Below are 12,933 nucleotides of genomic sequence, written 5' to 3'. Positions count from 1 at the left end.
TATCGACGCAACCGATCCAATAAGACCGAGCTCCACTTACGCAACGTGTGACCCGTGCTTAACCTCTCGTACAGTCTCTCGCCAATAATCTGCTTTTGTCTCAAACACGAGCCTCGGCACTTGTCGCTAAGTGACCATCCACTTCGCAACACAATGCAACGAAATTTGCATACAAATATCGAGGTTCCACTGTGTATACTCACACGGACACGTATATACACCCCAGTCAAGAAATATTATATCGAAACACTTATCGAGAGTGAATCTACAAATTCACGAAGGAATATCCGTTTGATATTTTTCATCGTGAAAGTAATAGACAACTACCGACTCGCTGGAATAAAATATTAAATATTACGCCACTTGTGCGACCAGAAGACAAAAATCTATTTTCGTACGAAAGAAAATTCTCTTTATTACGATCGGGCGTATAGAATCGTTGCGAAAAGTTTTCGATAACCGCTGCTTTTTCTCTTAAAACACGGATTGCATTTTCGGTCCTCTTTACGAAAAATATCGACTCTTCTGATATTCACGGGAGTACGTATAACGTACATCCTATCTACTGTCAAAAGCCAACGAGAAGAAATCTTCGAAGAAGCGGGTCCTGTTGATAAAAAAAACTTACCCACGACGTGCAACGAATCGAATTTTACTCTACAATATGAAAATGTAGCGTGCGTCCGCGACAAGAAGACAAGCGTTTACATCTCCACTCCGGTCTACCAGTTCCCCCACCACCGCTCGTATTGTCTCGATCGGGCGTCGTCGTACTTCTTCGCCGTTCTCGGCCAATAGGAACATTGCGCGCGATGGTAGGGGAACTGATCGACCCTAGTCAGACCTCCCCGACGGTGTACATTGTACTCCTGAATTTCGAGCGAAATCAACGAACGATATTATGCATCTCTTTCGTTGTTTGCATTGCAGCTCGACGACACGGCGCTGCAGCTGTACAAGGACGGCGACTACGGCGCTTACCTGGACCTCGAGGCCTCCATCAACGAGCAGCAAGAAGAATTCGAGGGCTTCCAGACGAAGTAAGTCTCACCGTGGATTACTAATATCGTTGATAAGAGCCAAACTCACACCTTTCGAGAATTCTTACGTGAATTCGGACGCGATGTCACGTGAATCGCGTTATAATGGGAAAAAGGTATCTTGAAACCGAAAAGAAAAATGTTTAAATTACGAAGAAAGAAAAAAATGATAACCGAATGTTGTTTTCGTCGATATCGATGAATATAATACAATATGATAATTCGACGATCGTGTCGATGAAGATTAAGCAATGATCGATCGCGTTTAATTTAAGATTTAACACCGTTCACCGTGCATCAATGTCTCGCGTCGTCGTGCAACGATATCTCCGCCAACAGAAGCCTAAACGTTCGTTGGATCCTCTTCCTGCACTGCCTCGAACACTTGTCATTCACGCCTACAGTCGCTCGATCCGTTCGCTCGAAAAGTTCATTCACCCCGAAAATTGCTCGATGCCACGCTATTCTCTAACGATCCGTCTTTCAGCAACGAAATTTTTTCGCGGTATTCACGGCTCGGTGATGCTCTTTGTAAAACGGAACACCGACACCAGGACCACCGGAGTAGAGATAAAGACCTCTTCAGTTTTCTACGCGCATCTCGTTGCCCCGCGATAACTGTTACTCGGAACAATCCTCTCTACTTTGCGCGGATCCAGAGTTACAATCGTCGCGATCGAAGCGTATCGATCGTGATGTTTTCTTCTCTTTCGAATCGAGTATCAACACGTTCCTCATTTTTCTCAAAACAATTACCAACACTTTTTTCCTGCAAACATTTCACCGAGCGATAGAATAATTGAGGAGACGAATAATTCCATCTCGGGATTCATTGATAGGATAACGCAAGATGGAGAAAAATATTTCGGGTAGAAGTTCCAATACCTAACCGTATACATCCAAATACGTACAACTTTGCGTGTAATCACGCTCGAGAAATTACGATGGAGCCACAATTTCGAAAAGTTTCGTCGCTAATAGTTCGAAACGATAACTAGTTTTTAATATCCGCGACTCGAGAGGCAACTATCGAAAAACACTTTTGCGAACGCTCGAGGAAATCGTATCTCTCGGAGCATCGTTCCGGAGCTGGTTCCCGAAAATTTCGAACCGAATTCAATTCGCGAAAGCGTTTCGTCGCGAAACTCCACGGAGATAAGGAGACGGTGATTCTTCCCCGAAAATGGGGACGCGTTGAAGCTGAATCCGCGTATCGGATTCGCGTTAAGGCCGAGCGGAGCTCGTCGATATCAGCCGCGGTAAAGCGTCAGTGGCTGGGCGGGCAACGGAGCATTACGCGTATCCGTTCTTTCTCTTTTCATTTTTTTTTATTCTTTTTTTTAGTTTTCATTGATTTTCCGTTTCCATCGAGCCTACGCGGGCCGCTCACTCGGCCGCTCACAATGGCCGTTGAAAGACGCGAAAGACTCATCGCGTTTATTGTGTCTGTTCTCGCGGAGGGACCGACTTCCTTCTCGGGCCGAACCGATATGAATTACTCATTGGATGAAAATTACATCCCACGGGTCCGTGTTCTCGTCGAGCTAAACTTGTGCAACTGCGTGCGCGAGCCGCGATTCTCCTTCGACTTGCGAGCCGCGACCAGTGAATCTCATTCGTTTCGCGAGTCGAACGTAACCGAGAAGCAAACAACGATCTTTCGGGGAGTTTTCGTCCTTGTTTTTCGAAGCACGGATCTTTCCTCCTTTTCTTTTCTTTCTTTTTCGAAGCTCCGCACAGCGCGGAGCTCGGAGTTTCTTACGAGATTCCAGTGGCCACGAAAGAGCAAAATATGCGAGGGAAATGGGGAAGATAAAAGAAATGGATTCCTCTGCAATTTTTTCTTTTTTTTTTTTTTTTTTCTTTTGGAGCGGGAGGGCACGTAAAAAAGTTTTCCAGCTCGGGTTGCCGCACATCCGCGACGGTAACCGTGGAATACTTTCTCGAAGCGGAAGAATTTCGTTCGCGTATAAAGAATTTTCGTTTCTTCGACTTCGGGAAAGTTCCACGATGGGGCGGGCCACTTCGCTCGACGGTTGTCCGGATTTTCAAGCTTTTCTCCGCGTCAACAAACGAGGGTTACCCTTTCCTCGTTTTCTCGCTCGTGTTCTCTATGTGCAGAGAACGTTATATCGATTTCCATTGCGTTATTGCCTGCACAGGGCGCTTGGAACCGCTCCAATTCGCGCGGACTTGTTCCCAACACGCTCCGACCCGGCCGGACACGTTGGTACTCGCTCGAATCCGCTCCGATGGGATCGAAACCGCTCCAACTCGCTTCTTCGACCTCTAGCTTGCTCGTATCCGCTGTAACTCGCGCGTAATTGCTAGAATTTTCTTTTACCCGCTGCTACTCGCTCAAACTCTTTTCAACGCGCTCCAACTTGCTCGAAGCCGCTCCAACACGCGCGTACCCGCTGGAATCCCTCTTCGATACTCTCGAATCTTCTTCCACGTGCTGTAACTAACTCGCTGGGTTTTCTCCGACGCGTTGGAAATTGTTGCAGCTTGCCACGGTTCGCTCGTACACGTTTGTCGAACCACGATAGAAACAATTTACTCTCGCTCGAATTCTCTGTTTCTTTATCTTTCGTTTGCGTTACTTCTCGCGAGATAAGCTTCGAGGAAGCTCCGTTAAAAATTACCAAGCGTTTCGAGTACAGTTGATACACACTTGGAAACGGAGCATGGTCCCAAAAGGTATGCGCGTTCCGTTTGAGTCAGAATTTCGCGCACAACTGAGCGAGACTTATCGGGAGAGGCATTTATCGAGCTGCCTCGAATCTCGAATCCTTCGCGTACAACTGTGTATTAAACCGAGTTGAGGAAAACGAGATCTCCTTACTTTGTGGTACCCCTCGGGATCATTCTCGTCAGCTTCCAACAGTACCTGTCCAAGACCCCTAATTAAAAGTCTCGAGAGCTGGAACAAGGCAAAAAGTGGCAAGAAGCATATACCCTGCGAATAATGGAGCTTTCCAACGTTCACCGACGATCGGCGTACACGAAAAGAAAATGAGAACGCGTTGTTGATTCTACGATAGAAAACAGTATCGCGGATCGAACGTTCCCCTTCGTTCCGCTACTATTTCTCGGTACACGCTGCCATACTGTCAGCACTTGACAGCGTCTCTCGATCCACGTTCGGTATTGCGGGAGAAATCTCGTTTCAAGCGACAACTAAATGCACACACGATCGTACGAAACACTCGAGTGGCAATGTTACTGCGAAAGTATCGATAGATGTTTTTCTATGTAGAGTTTCGTTCATCTCTCGAAGGTCACACACCGGTACCCGCGTATCGAATATCGCGAAGCCGAAGTAAACATTACGAATGAATATTTACATTTAAATTTTCAAGTGTCGCGACACCGGAGGCGACACGACCACCAACAAAATTATTCGTCTCGAAAAGTTTACGCACCGATCGATCTTTGATCCCGCTGTTACGGTCGATATTACCCAAGAGAAACGCATAATCTTTTATTTAAATTGCAACGATTTCTCTCATCGGTGCATTCTTTCCTAGACTTTCATATCTTCGAAAGACGTTTAAGACGATCGACGTCGAAAATTCGTACCGAGTACTATCTCGTTCGGTATCTTCCCTACCGAATTTCTCGCGCTACACCTAATCGCGTCAGTATCGTCGTTGCACGTTGGTATCGACGAAATACAACACACGGTACCCGGTACTTATACCGTTCTCTATGGAACGGGGTTGGTACGGGCGATTGACGAGGGGGAAGCAACGGGCGACAGACGAGGGCAAACCGAGGTTAAATAAATGTTTGGCCGGGGTTATTCGTTCCAATATTTGAAAGGGCAGAATTTCCACGAACCGCAAAACGACGTCATACGTTTACCGCGCTCGACCCCTTTTTTCCATTCCGGTCGTCCCTACGGCGCGGGTTGGCGCGGGTTGGCGCGCGATACAACGACGAACTGGTCCGATTTTGTTCCCGTGCTGTTGTACCAGGTACACACGAATCGAGGGCACCGACACGACTCGTGACTCGCTACCACGTCGAAATGGAAACGCGAACCACGAATTTTCCGGTCCCTCGATATTGGCTAGGTGAAATTTGTCGAGCTACCGTCACGCGGTACACGCTCCGCGAACGCGTCGATAACCTCTACCGATTCTTTCGCCTTTTCCTACTATTTTCTTCCCTTTCTCGAATTCGCGAACAACCCTCGAACAACCGGTTCTCGTGGCCGTGCAAACGAGACGGAAAATTCCTTTCGGTTACGAACGGTGCGCGATCCTATTTCGTATTCGTCGTTCGACGCGATCGGGTCGCTCGTATCGACGCGAATTCGAATCGAGCGATAAGGTACCGAGATACGGTTCCACGGATGTGTAATCCACGTTGATGTCGGTCGATCTCCGAATCTAGGACGTCGTGAACCCCGAAACGGGGGTAGAAGTCTCGGTTGAGTGGATTTCGGGGCTCTGGTCTTAAGAACGTGCGAGAGATTCGACTACTGTACTATAGGATTACGCGTGTCTCGAATCACCTTCTCTTAGAGGAGCCACGGGTTAAGGTTCAATTTCGGAACCGATTTCGGTTCTTTTAATCGGTTAACTGTTACCAGCGAGAGGAACAATCCACACTGGATAACGAGGTATCGTTTTACAGGGTGTCTCGAACGTTACTCCCACGTTTCGTTTCTAAAGAAGTCCTGATAGAAATACAAAGTTTACGTACCCGCGGAATGTCCCTTTCGTCGCGATGGAATAATTTTTGGAATTGAACGAGCAAACAATGGTACGGGAAAAATGTTTTCATGGATGTTGTTTGGTACGAAGAAGGATGGAAAAATTATTTATGTGTCTCTTTTCGTATCGAATCATTCTTTTGAGAACACTTTCGAAAATGTTTCTAATTTCTCTACTCCAATTCTGGATTCAATGGCGTAGATCTTGTACCATTGTAAAACCTCGAAGAAAGAAATCGAGGCCCTCGGGTCGGCCAATGAGAGAGTATTTGCAAGCAACACGATACCAGCAAGTACGATTTCAATTTCTTTCGATAATTCTCCTCGAGTACGGTGTCGATACCAAGGTGTTCGAGTACCGTTGGTATGTAATTGTTTTAATCCTATCGCTACCTGTTCATCGATCGGTCTAACCATTGCCTCGAGCATTCGCGAGTCTCTTCCTCGATTAAAGGAACACCATCGATTTCGATGTAAAATTTATTGCGTTTTGCATCGTGTCCGCCTACAATTGTTCAAGGAATTGGTGAAAGTACAGCTTGCAGATACAAAGGAGACTTTCTATCGGGATAAGATTCTTTCTTTGACCGGCATCCAGGATGTGTCCGATATAATTTCCTATTAGAAATATTCTAAGCGATTCTCGGACTCGTATTTCTGGTTTCGAATTTTTCAAATTATTTGGCAATTATTGTCGACCGGATATAGAAGAATATTGCTCGACACGAATAGTATAAAATTTATCGCGCATAGCGGAAGATTCTAAAAATTCGAATACTCAATTTCGCGCGAAACTATTGGATCGTTCGGAAAGTGATTTCGTTTTCCAAAATGGAGAATGTATAATTTAATAAAATGTTTATACGCTCTAAAAAAATCGTGTTTCATTTTCATCAGAAAAAGAAAAATGAATAGTTTCGTATAATTACCACCGAGCAAATTCCTTCGGATTCTCTTGCAACGTTCATCGACCGAATTAAAATTGGTTTTTCCACATAAAATTCGTATAGCTTCTCGACGACCGAGCGGAGTCGTAAATTCGTGTATCATCGTCGAAGGATTAGTGCCAAAGACGTGAAAATGGAAAGTTTAATTTTGCCCGTGACACAGTCGGTTACTTACCATGAAACAACAACGTTGCGTCAGCGATCAAACTCGAAATTAGAAAACACAAACACGGCTACAGGATTAAACATCGCGGGCTGTGAAACATCCAGTTTTGCGCAAGAAGTATTTCAGGGTTACATCCTATATCGTCTTTCGTCGAGCATAAATTTCGCGAGATCTTGGAAACTATTGGGTTGTTCGAAAATGGAGAATATATAATTTAATAAAATGTTTATACACTCTAAAAAATAATCGTGATTCATTTTCACAAAAAACAAACGAAATGACTTTTCGAACAACCCAATATAATTCGTATTAGATCGTCCCATAGGTTTATGGGATTTCGTAGTACATTTCGTAGACTCAGAAAGAAGAAACAGATGCAAGGAAACTTGGATAACCAAACCGTTCTTCGATTCAGTCTGTAGAAAACATTCGAAAGTCACAGCTCGTGGAGTTATAAAAATTTTATATTTAATAATATCCGATGGAATAACGAGTGAAATAATACGTGTTCGTTTCCGTCATCTCGTGTTATACGAGTTCCGTAAAGGGAGTACGGGAACAACTGCATCGAACAACATTTGTTTCGTTTATGGAGAAGTTATATCGCCCGGTGCGCGCAGAGAACGGTTCGATCGATTTCAGAAGGAAATTTTCATCCGAAAGACGTGTCAAAATTATACGTACGTATACATCCGAAGAAAATGCGAACGATGCCAAAATTGTACGCGCGTTAACTTCCTAGGTAAAGCTAAAATATTACTTTGTAGAAAAATAAACGTCGCGAACTTACGGGACGATTTAGTAAAATACCCATCGATCCAACCGACGGGTTTGGACATCGTTGGTTCTAACACCGCTTCATCTTTCGAGAATAAATATACGCAAATATTAATATCCTGGATTCGAAAGAGGTGCCGGAAACGTAGAACGTTGATCGGCTCGGGATAAATTGTTGCTTCGACGTTGAGTTTACCGTTTGTTCGAGGAGGAGAGGATCGAGAACGTTGTAAACGTTGGTATCGACGATCCCGTATGAAGTTCTCGGCGCGATCCGGTGCTCGTGGACGACGAGCGGGCGTAAAATGCGAAATTGCAGTGCCGTGCCCACGTGAGACGGTGCCCAGTTCCCATGGCGAATCGTTTGTCGCAACAACGGAACGCGCACGCGCACACGCCACCCACGGCGATCCGCGCGCGCTTACCGGGAATTTTCCGTGCGAAAATGCCCTCGCGAAAATCTACACGTATCGCGTACGCGAGCGAGCGAGCGAGCGAGTCGAGGGACCCGCTCACCACGCGGGTGAAAATCAGCGATCGTCGTCGCGACGACTTCGAGGAAGGTAGCGTGTCCGGCGTGGGTAACGAGTCGTTTATCTCCGCGCTAATGTCTCGCGGTGGTCCACCCACGCGAGACGCGTTCGTCGCGATTAACTCCGCACGGAGGAGCCACCGTGTTTCGCGAAAAGTAATTCTGCCCGAGGTTTCGCCGGTTGTCCGGGTTCCGCGGCACAAAGAGACGGACTTTCCGCGGTAACAAATTGTTGAACGTCGTGGTCGCACCGCCACCCACCGTGACGCGAGACTGAATCAACGTCGAGTTTCTCCTCGAGGCGTTTCCAGACACTGTTGATACGAGTACAGGTTCACCGTTCACGAATCGTGGATTTGATTATTCTTTCGGGGGAATTTCTTTGAGAAGAATCGTGAACTTTGGTCTCGAACGATTTTACGTTACTTGCTTGCATTGTTGGTGCAGAAGAATATTAGAGGAGTAGTCTACGTATAGGGTCTACTTCTTCTGGAAACGTTTTCAGACACTGTTGATACGAGTACAGGTCGAGCGTTCACGAATCGTGGATTCGACTATTCTTTTTCGGAAATCTCTTGGGAAAAATGATAAACTTTGTTCCGAAACGATTTCACGTTATTTGAAATCGTTCAGGTCGTTGCTGCAGCAGAATATTAAGGAGTGGTCCGTACATCGAGTCCAGTTATTAAAGTTGTTCCATATTCCGTGGCATTCGGTACAATCCGACGCTAGAAGCCCTGTTCCTTCGCGACGAGCACTCGAAACGTGAACACCGTTCGAGGGTGTCAGCTTGCGAGCCCTGTTCCCGGATGGAGTGTTTGGACGTTTCGTCAGTGTTCCTGTTGCTATAAATTTGGATCGTCGCCAACTCAGACCCGCTCGGACCCGCTCCAATTCGTTCGAACTCTTTCCTACTCGGGTTGACCAGCTGCGCGTACCGCTTCGATTTACTTTTGCCAGGTGTTCGCGTGTCTCTAGGAACAGGATCGACGGAAGGGGCAATAAAGACACGAGCCCGGTCTTTAATTATTCCGGACTAGTTGTCGGCGCTAGGGAATTTCTCGAATATTCCCTGGCCGTGGACGTTTCCAATACCGTAGATTCCGCGATGGTATCGTACGGGATAATTCGATGCGAGCTCGAACGTCGAAAAGCGAAGTTCGCGGTAAGGGCTACTCGAGACGGTACTATTTGAGGTTGCCGACTTCGAGCGGAGTCCTTTCAGAACGGTGCTCCAACGCGTCGTCGGTATTCCTCCGTCTAGCCTCATCAAGGGTCCGAGGATATACTAATACGACCTACCTCCGGCGTTACCAACTGTAAAAATCCGTTGGGTCAAGGATCGTACTCGAAAGTTCTGTATATTCAGCTACACGTGAGAAATGTACGAAAGGCTGCGCGAAGAGGTAGTTATCGACTGACGGAAGTCTGACTCCGTCTCCGCAATCTCCGCGCTTTTGCCGGTTACACGACCGATCGAATAACAAAGCTCGAACCGGCGAACCTCGTCTCGGGGTTAAAAATACGACGAGACGACAATGCTTTTACCAACGTTCGATACTATTCTTCAGTTGGAATGCAAACCGCGTAGAGTGTCCAACGTCGATCGTAGACTCGGGTTCCACAGTCGCGAAGTCTTGCACGCGTACTTCGATATTCCAACGCGAAGGAAAAAGTGACGGATCGAACGTGTACCGCGGTTGAATCGATTCGAGGGTCGAGAATCGATTTGCACACCCAACGGTATCTTATAAACGCAAGAGAGTCTTAGGTTTTTCCAACGGATGCGACTTCATTCTCATCGCTTCGAAAAACAAAGAATTCCCGCAGAATCGCCCGGGTAAGAATCGGTTCTCGTAGAGAGTCAAAGAACGGTTCGTTGGCCATCGGTTGACAGCACATACGCGACGTTCGTGAATGTTTACGCGCGTTCGAGCACGTAGAACGTTCGCCGTCGACGCGGAGCAGGCCTCGAGTTAGGTTCGGAACGGAAGCGAAACGGAGTCGTAGGTTCGGAAGGTCGAAGAGGCAGAACGTTGCGGAGTACAGGGTCCCGTGAGCCCGTCATAAGTTCCGGACAGTTTTCGCCCGTGCTGTCGCTTCGTTCGCGGGGCACGACTCGCGGAGTATAAGTTACCGTGAAATTTCTCCGGGCTTGGTACACGCGGAACTCGGTACGGGAAAATTATGGCGATCAATCTCGCGCGAATAGGTAAGAACGCGAGCGTGGCGCGCGAGGGCGGTGCTCGCTCGCCGCGCGTGTAAGTAGATCCCCGGCCGGTAGTAGAAGTGGAAAACTCGGGTCACGATGGGTTAATTAATTACGTTTGTCTCGGCGCGCGATCTAACAGCGACCGAACTTGACTTTCCGGCCCGTCTGTCGTACGTAGATCGTTAACTTATTAACGGATTTCGCGAATAAGTACCGTAGGAGAAGTCTGCCGCGGATAAGAAATTGCAAAGTCGAGAGCGATCGGATCGCGTTCCCGCGCGTAGCGGTACCGAGCTTCCCGCTCGAGCATCGGAACCGTCCAACGCGTGTATTAGCGGAAACACGGGCTACGAGCTCGGTACCCGACGAAAACGTCGCGAAAACTTTCGACGGACGAACCAACGGTTTAATACGTACACGTTGGAATTGCAAATGCAACGAGCTCGGAGAGTTTGCCCGGTTCGAGATCTCCCGACATCGTTCTCGGCCGTTTCGATCGTTCGTAACCCGCTCCTCTCTCGACCGATCCTGTCCCACGAGGATTGTAAAACAAGGGCTCGATTTAAAATTATATCTCGCGACACGTCTTACACGCGTACGCGCGAGTACTCTCGCGTGTACCGTTCTCTCTCTCTCTCTCTCTTTCGTTCTGGTTTCCAGGATTCGGTCGCGAACGAAACGAAAACGAGTACCCCGTGAGCAAAGACGTCGGGAACGACCGTAACCACGTACGTCGTTGGTAATCGACGCGAAACTCATTATTTCTCCTTTCGTTCCTTCTCGACGCGGACAAAGTTGCTCTTCCGCGTTCGCCTCGCTTAAAAAGCTACCTGATAAACGCGCCTGCATCTTCGAGAAACTCCGCTGCAACTGTTTACCCTCGAAGGGACCTAACGAGCTTCCAAGACCTCGCAGCGATCCTCTCGGCGAGGGACACGTAAATCACGGCCAAGGGTACAGTTTTACCAGTCGGAAAATGAATTTACGCGCAAACTAGTTTCCCCGGTGATATTAATCAACTCGGAGGGAACATTAGCGCAGTGTCCGGCCACCGATTTCGATGGAACTTTCCGAGATCGTAGCACGCCTCCAAAATAAACGACAATCTCTGCGCGCGAATCGTCTTCGAAGTATCGGGCGCGCCAGGAACGTTTTCAAACGATTTCCGTGATGGTAAATAACACGGTGTACCAATATTCGTATAATCGAAACAACGAGTTACGAGTTTGGCACAGTTGCGTGCGCACGGTCGATAAATAGCAAAAAAAAAAAAAAGAAATACAGATCACTGGAATCAACGATGGTAAATTTTCGAAAAAGCTACGCGTCGTTGACCATTCCTCGCCGATGTCGCGTTATCCGGCGTCGAGAAGCTATCAAAGAGTTGTTTAGAAAACTTCGCTCCACCTCGGTGAGTTTAGACGTCGGCGTCGTTGGAGCGAAACTTTCCAGAGTGGTTTCGTCCTTTGGACTTGAACTCGAGTTCAAGCAAAAAAGAGGCTACGAAATATCATGCCATATTTGGGACAGCTCTGGAAACGCGCGCTGAAGAGCAAGTTCGACGGTGAAGATTCGCGCGGTTTCGGGCGGTGCGCGTTTCGAGGAAGTTCTGCCCTCTAATCTCGCGAAATTACCAACGTCTTAAAAAGTTATCGCGCGTTCAACCTGAAAGAGGAATCCCGGTGGGCCCTTGGCTAATAAACTTGGCGTCGTCTTTGTCGCCTCTTCTCTCTCTCTCTCTCTCTCTCTCTCTCATTCTCTCTCTGCTCGTGGTCTCTTACGTAACCTGTTTGAATGCACGTAGGTACCGGTGTACAACGCTGGCCCGCGTATAATTATAATGGAAGCTATGCGTACAATATACCGCGAGTATAACGGCCCTCGCGCGGGTCGCGGGTCGCGGGACGCGGAAGGGATGGCTTGGGAGGCGAGAGGGAGGGGCTACGGAAGGGTGGGAGGAGCGACGCGGATAGCGGGTACTCTCCCAGGGGTTCAATAACCAGGCACAATAAGTCGCTAAACGTTCGGCATAGACGGCGCGATGAGTAATCAGCTTCCTACGTATCGGTCCCATGGATCGTTAAGGTGTGTACATACGTCGTCCCCGGGCCGAGATACCTTGTGCATTATCGCCGCCGTGAACGAAAGAAAAGGGGAAAGGCGCGACGGGTGTGCGAGCGGCCCGATGCATCCGCGCGCGTTATTGCTGCACTTCGCGCGGCTAAAGAGAATTCTTGCGTACACTCTGATTAGGTAGGCGACGCGTACCGTGAAACCATCGGTACCAACACGCGTTTATACACGGACACGCCGAATGTGTTTTCCTCTCTCGATGCTCGAACGTACTATCGCGCGCGCGAGCTTTCGATCGACGTGTTCGCACGCCGATGAACGCATCGACTCGCTGATTTTCCAACTTCGCGTTGGAAAACGAATACGTAAATAGACGCGACGGGATCACCGCAACGATACGTACGATACCGCTTCGAGATTTTCGATCGTGGACGAAAAGTCTAGGTACGGAAATATATTACAC

At 47.9% G+C, this 12,933-nt stretch overlaps 1 protein-coding gene across 3 annotated transcripts in view; it reads left to right on the top strand.

The window, feature by feature from the left end:
- Positions 1 to 12,933, top strand: part of Fhos (Formin homology 2 domain containing) — a 287,057-nt gene that overhangs the window by 89,337 nt on the left and 184,787 nt on the right. For all 3 annotated transcript variants that reach the window (XM_076325750.1, XM_076325751.1, XM_076325748.1), the window contains exon 2: positions 931 to 1,040. In XM_076325750.1, coding sequence (XP_076181865.1) covers positions 931 to 1,040 — 110 coding nt within the window. The remainder of the gene's footprint in view (positions 1 to 930; positions 1,041 to 12,933) is intronic.

This window comes from Ptiloglossa arizonensis, chromosome 13 (assembly GCF_051014685.1).
Source record: "Ptiloglossa arizonensis isolate GNS036 chromosome 13, iyPtiAriz1_principal, whole genome shotgun sequence".
NCBI classification, from domain to species: domain Eukaryota; kingdom Metazoa; phylum Arthropoda; class Insecta; order Hymenoptera; family Colletidae; genus Ptiloglossa; species Ptiloglossa arizonensis.
Note: the sequence above shows the minus strand (reverse complement) of the source record. Positions and strands in the feature narration are given on the sequence as shown.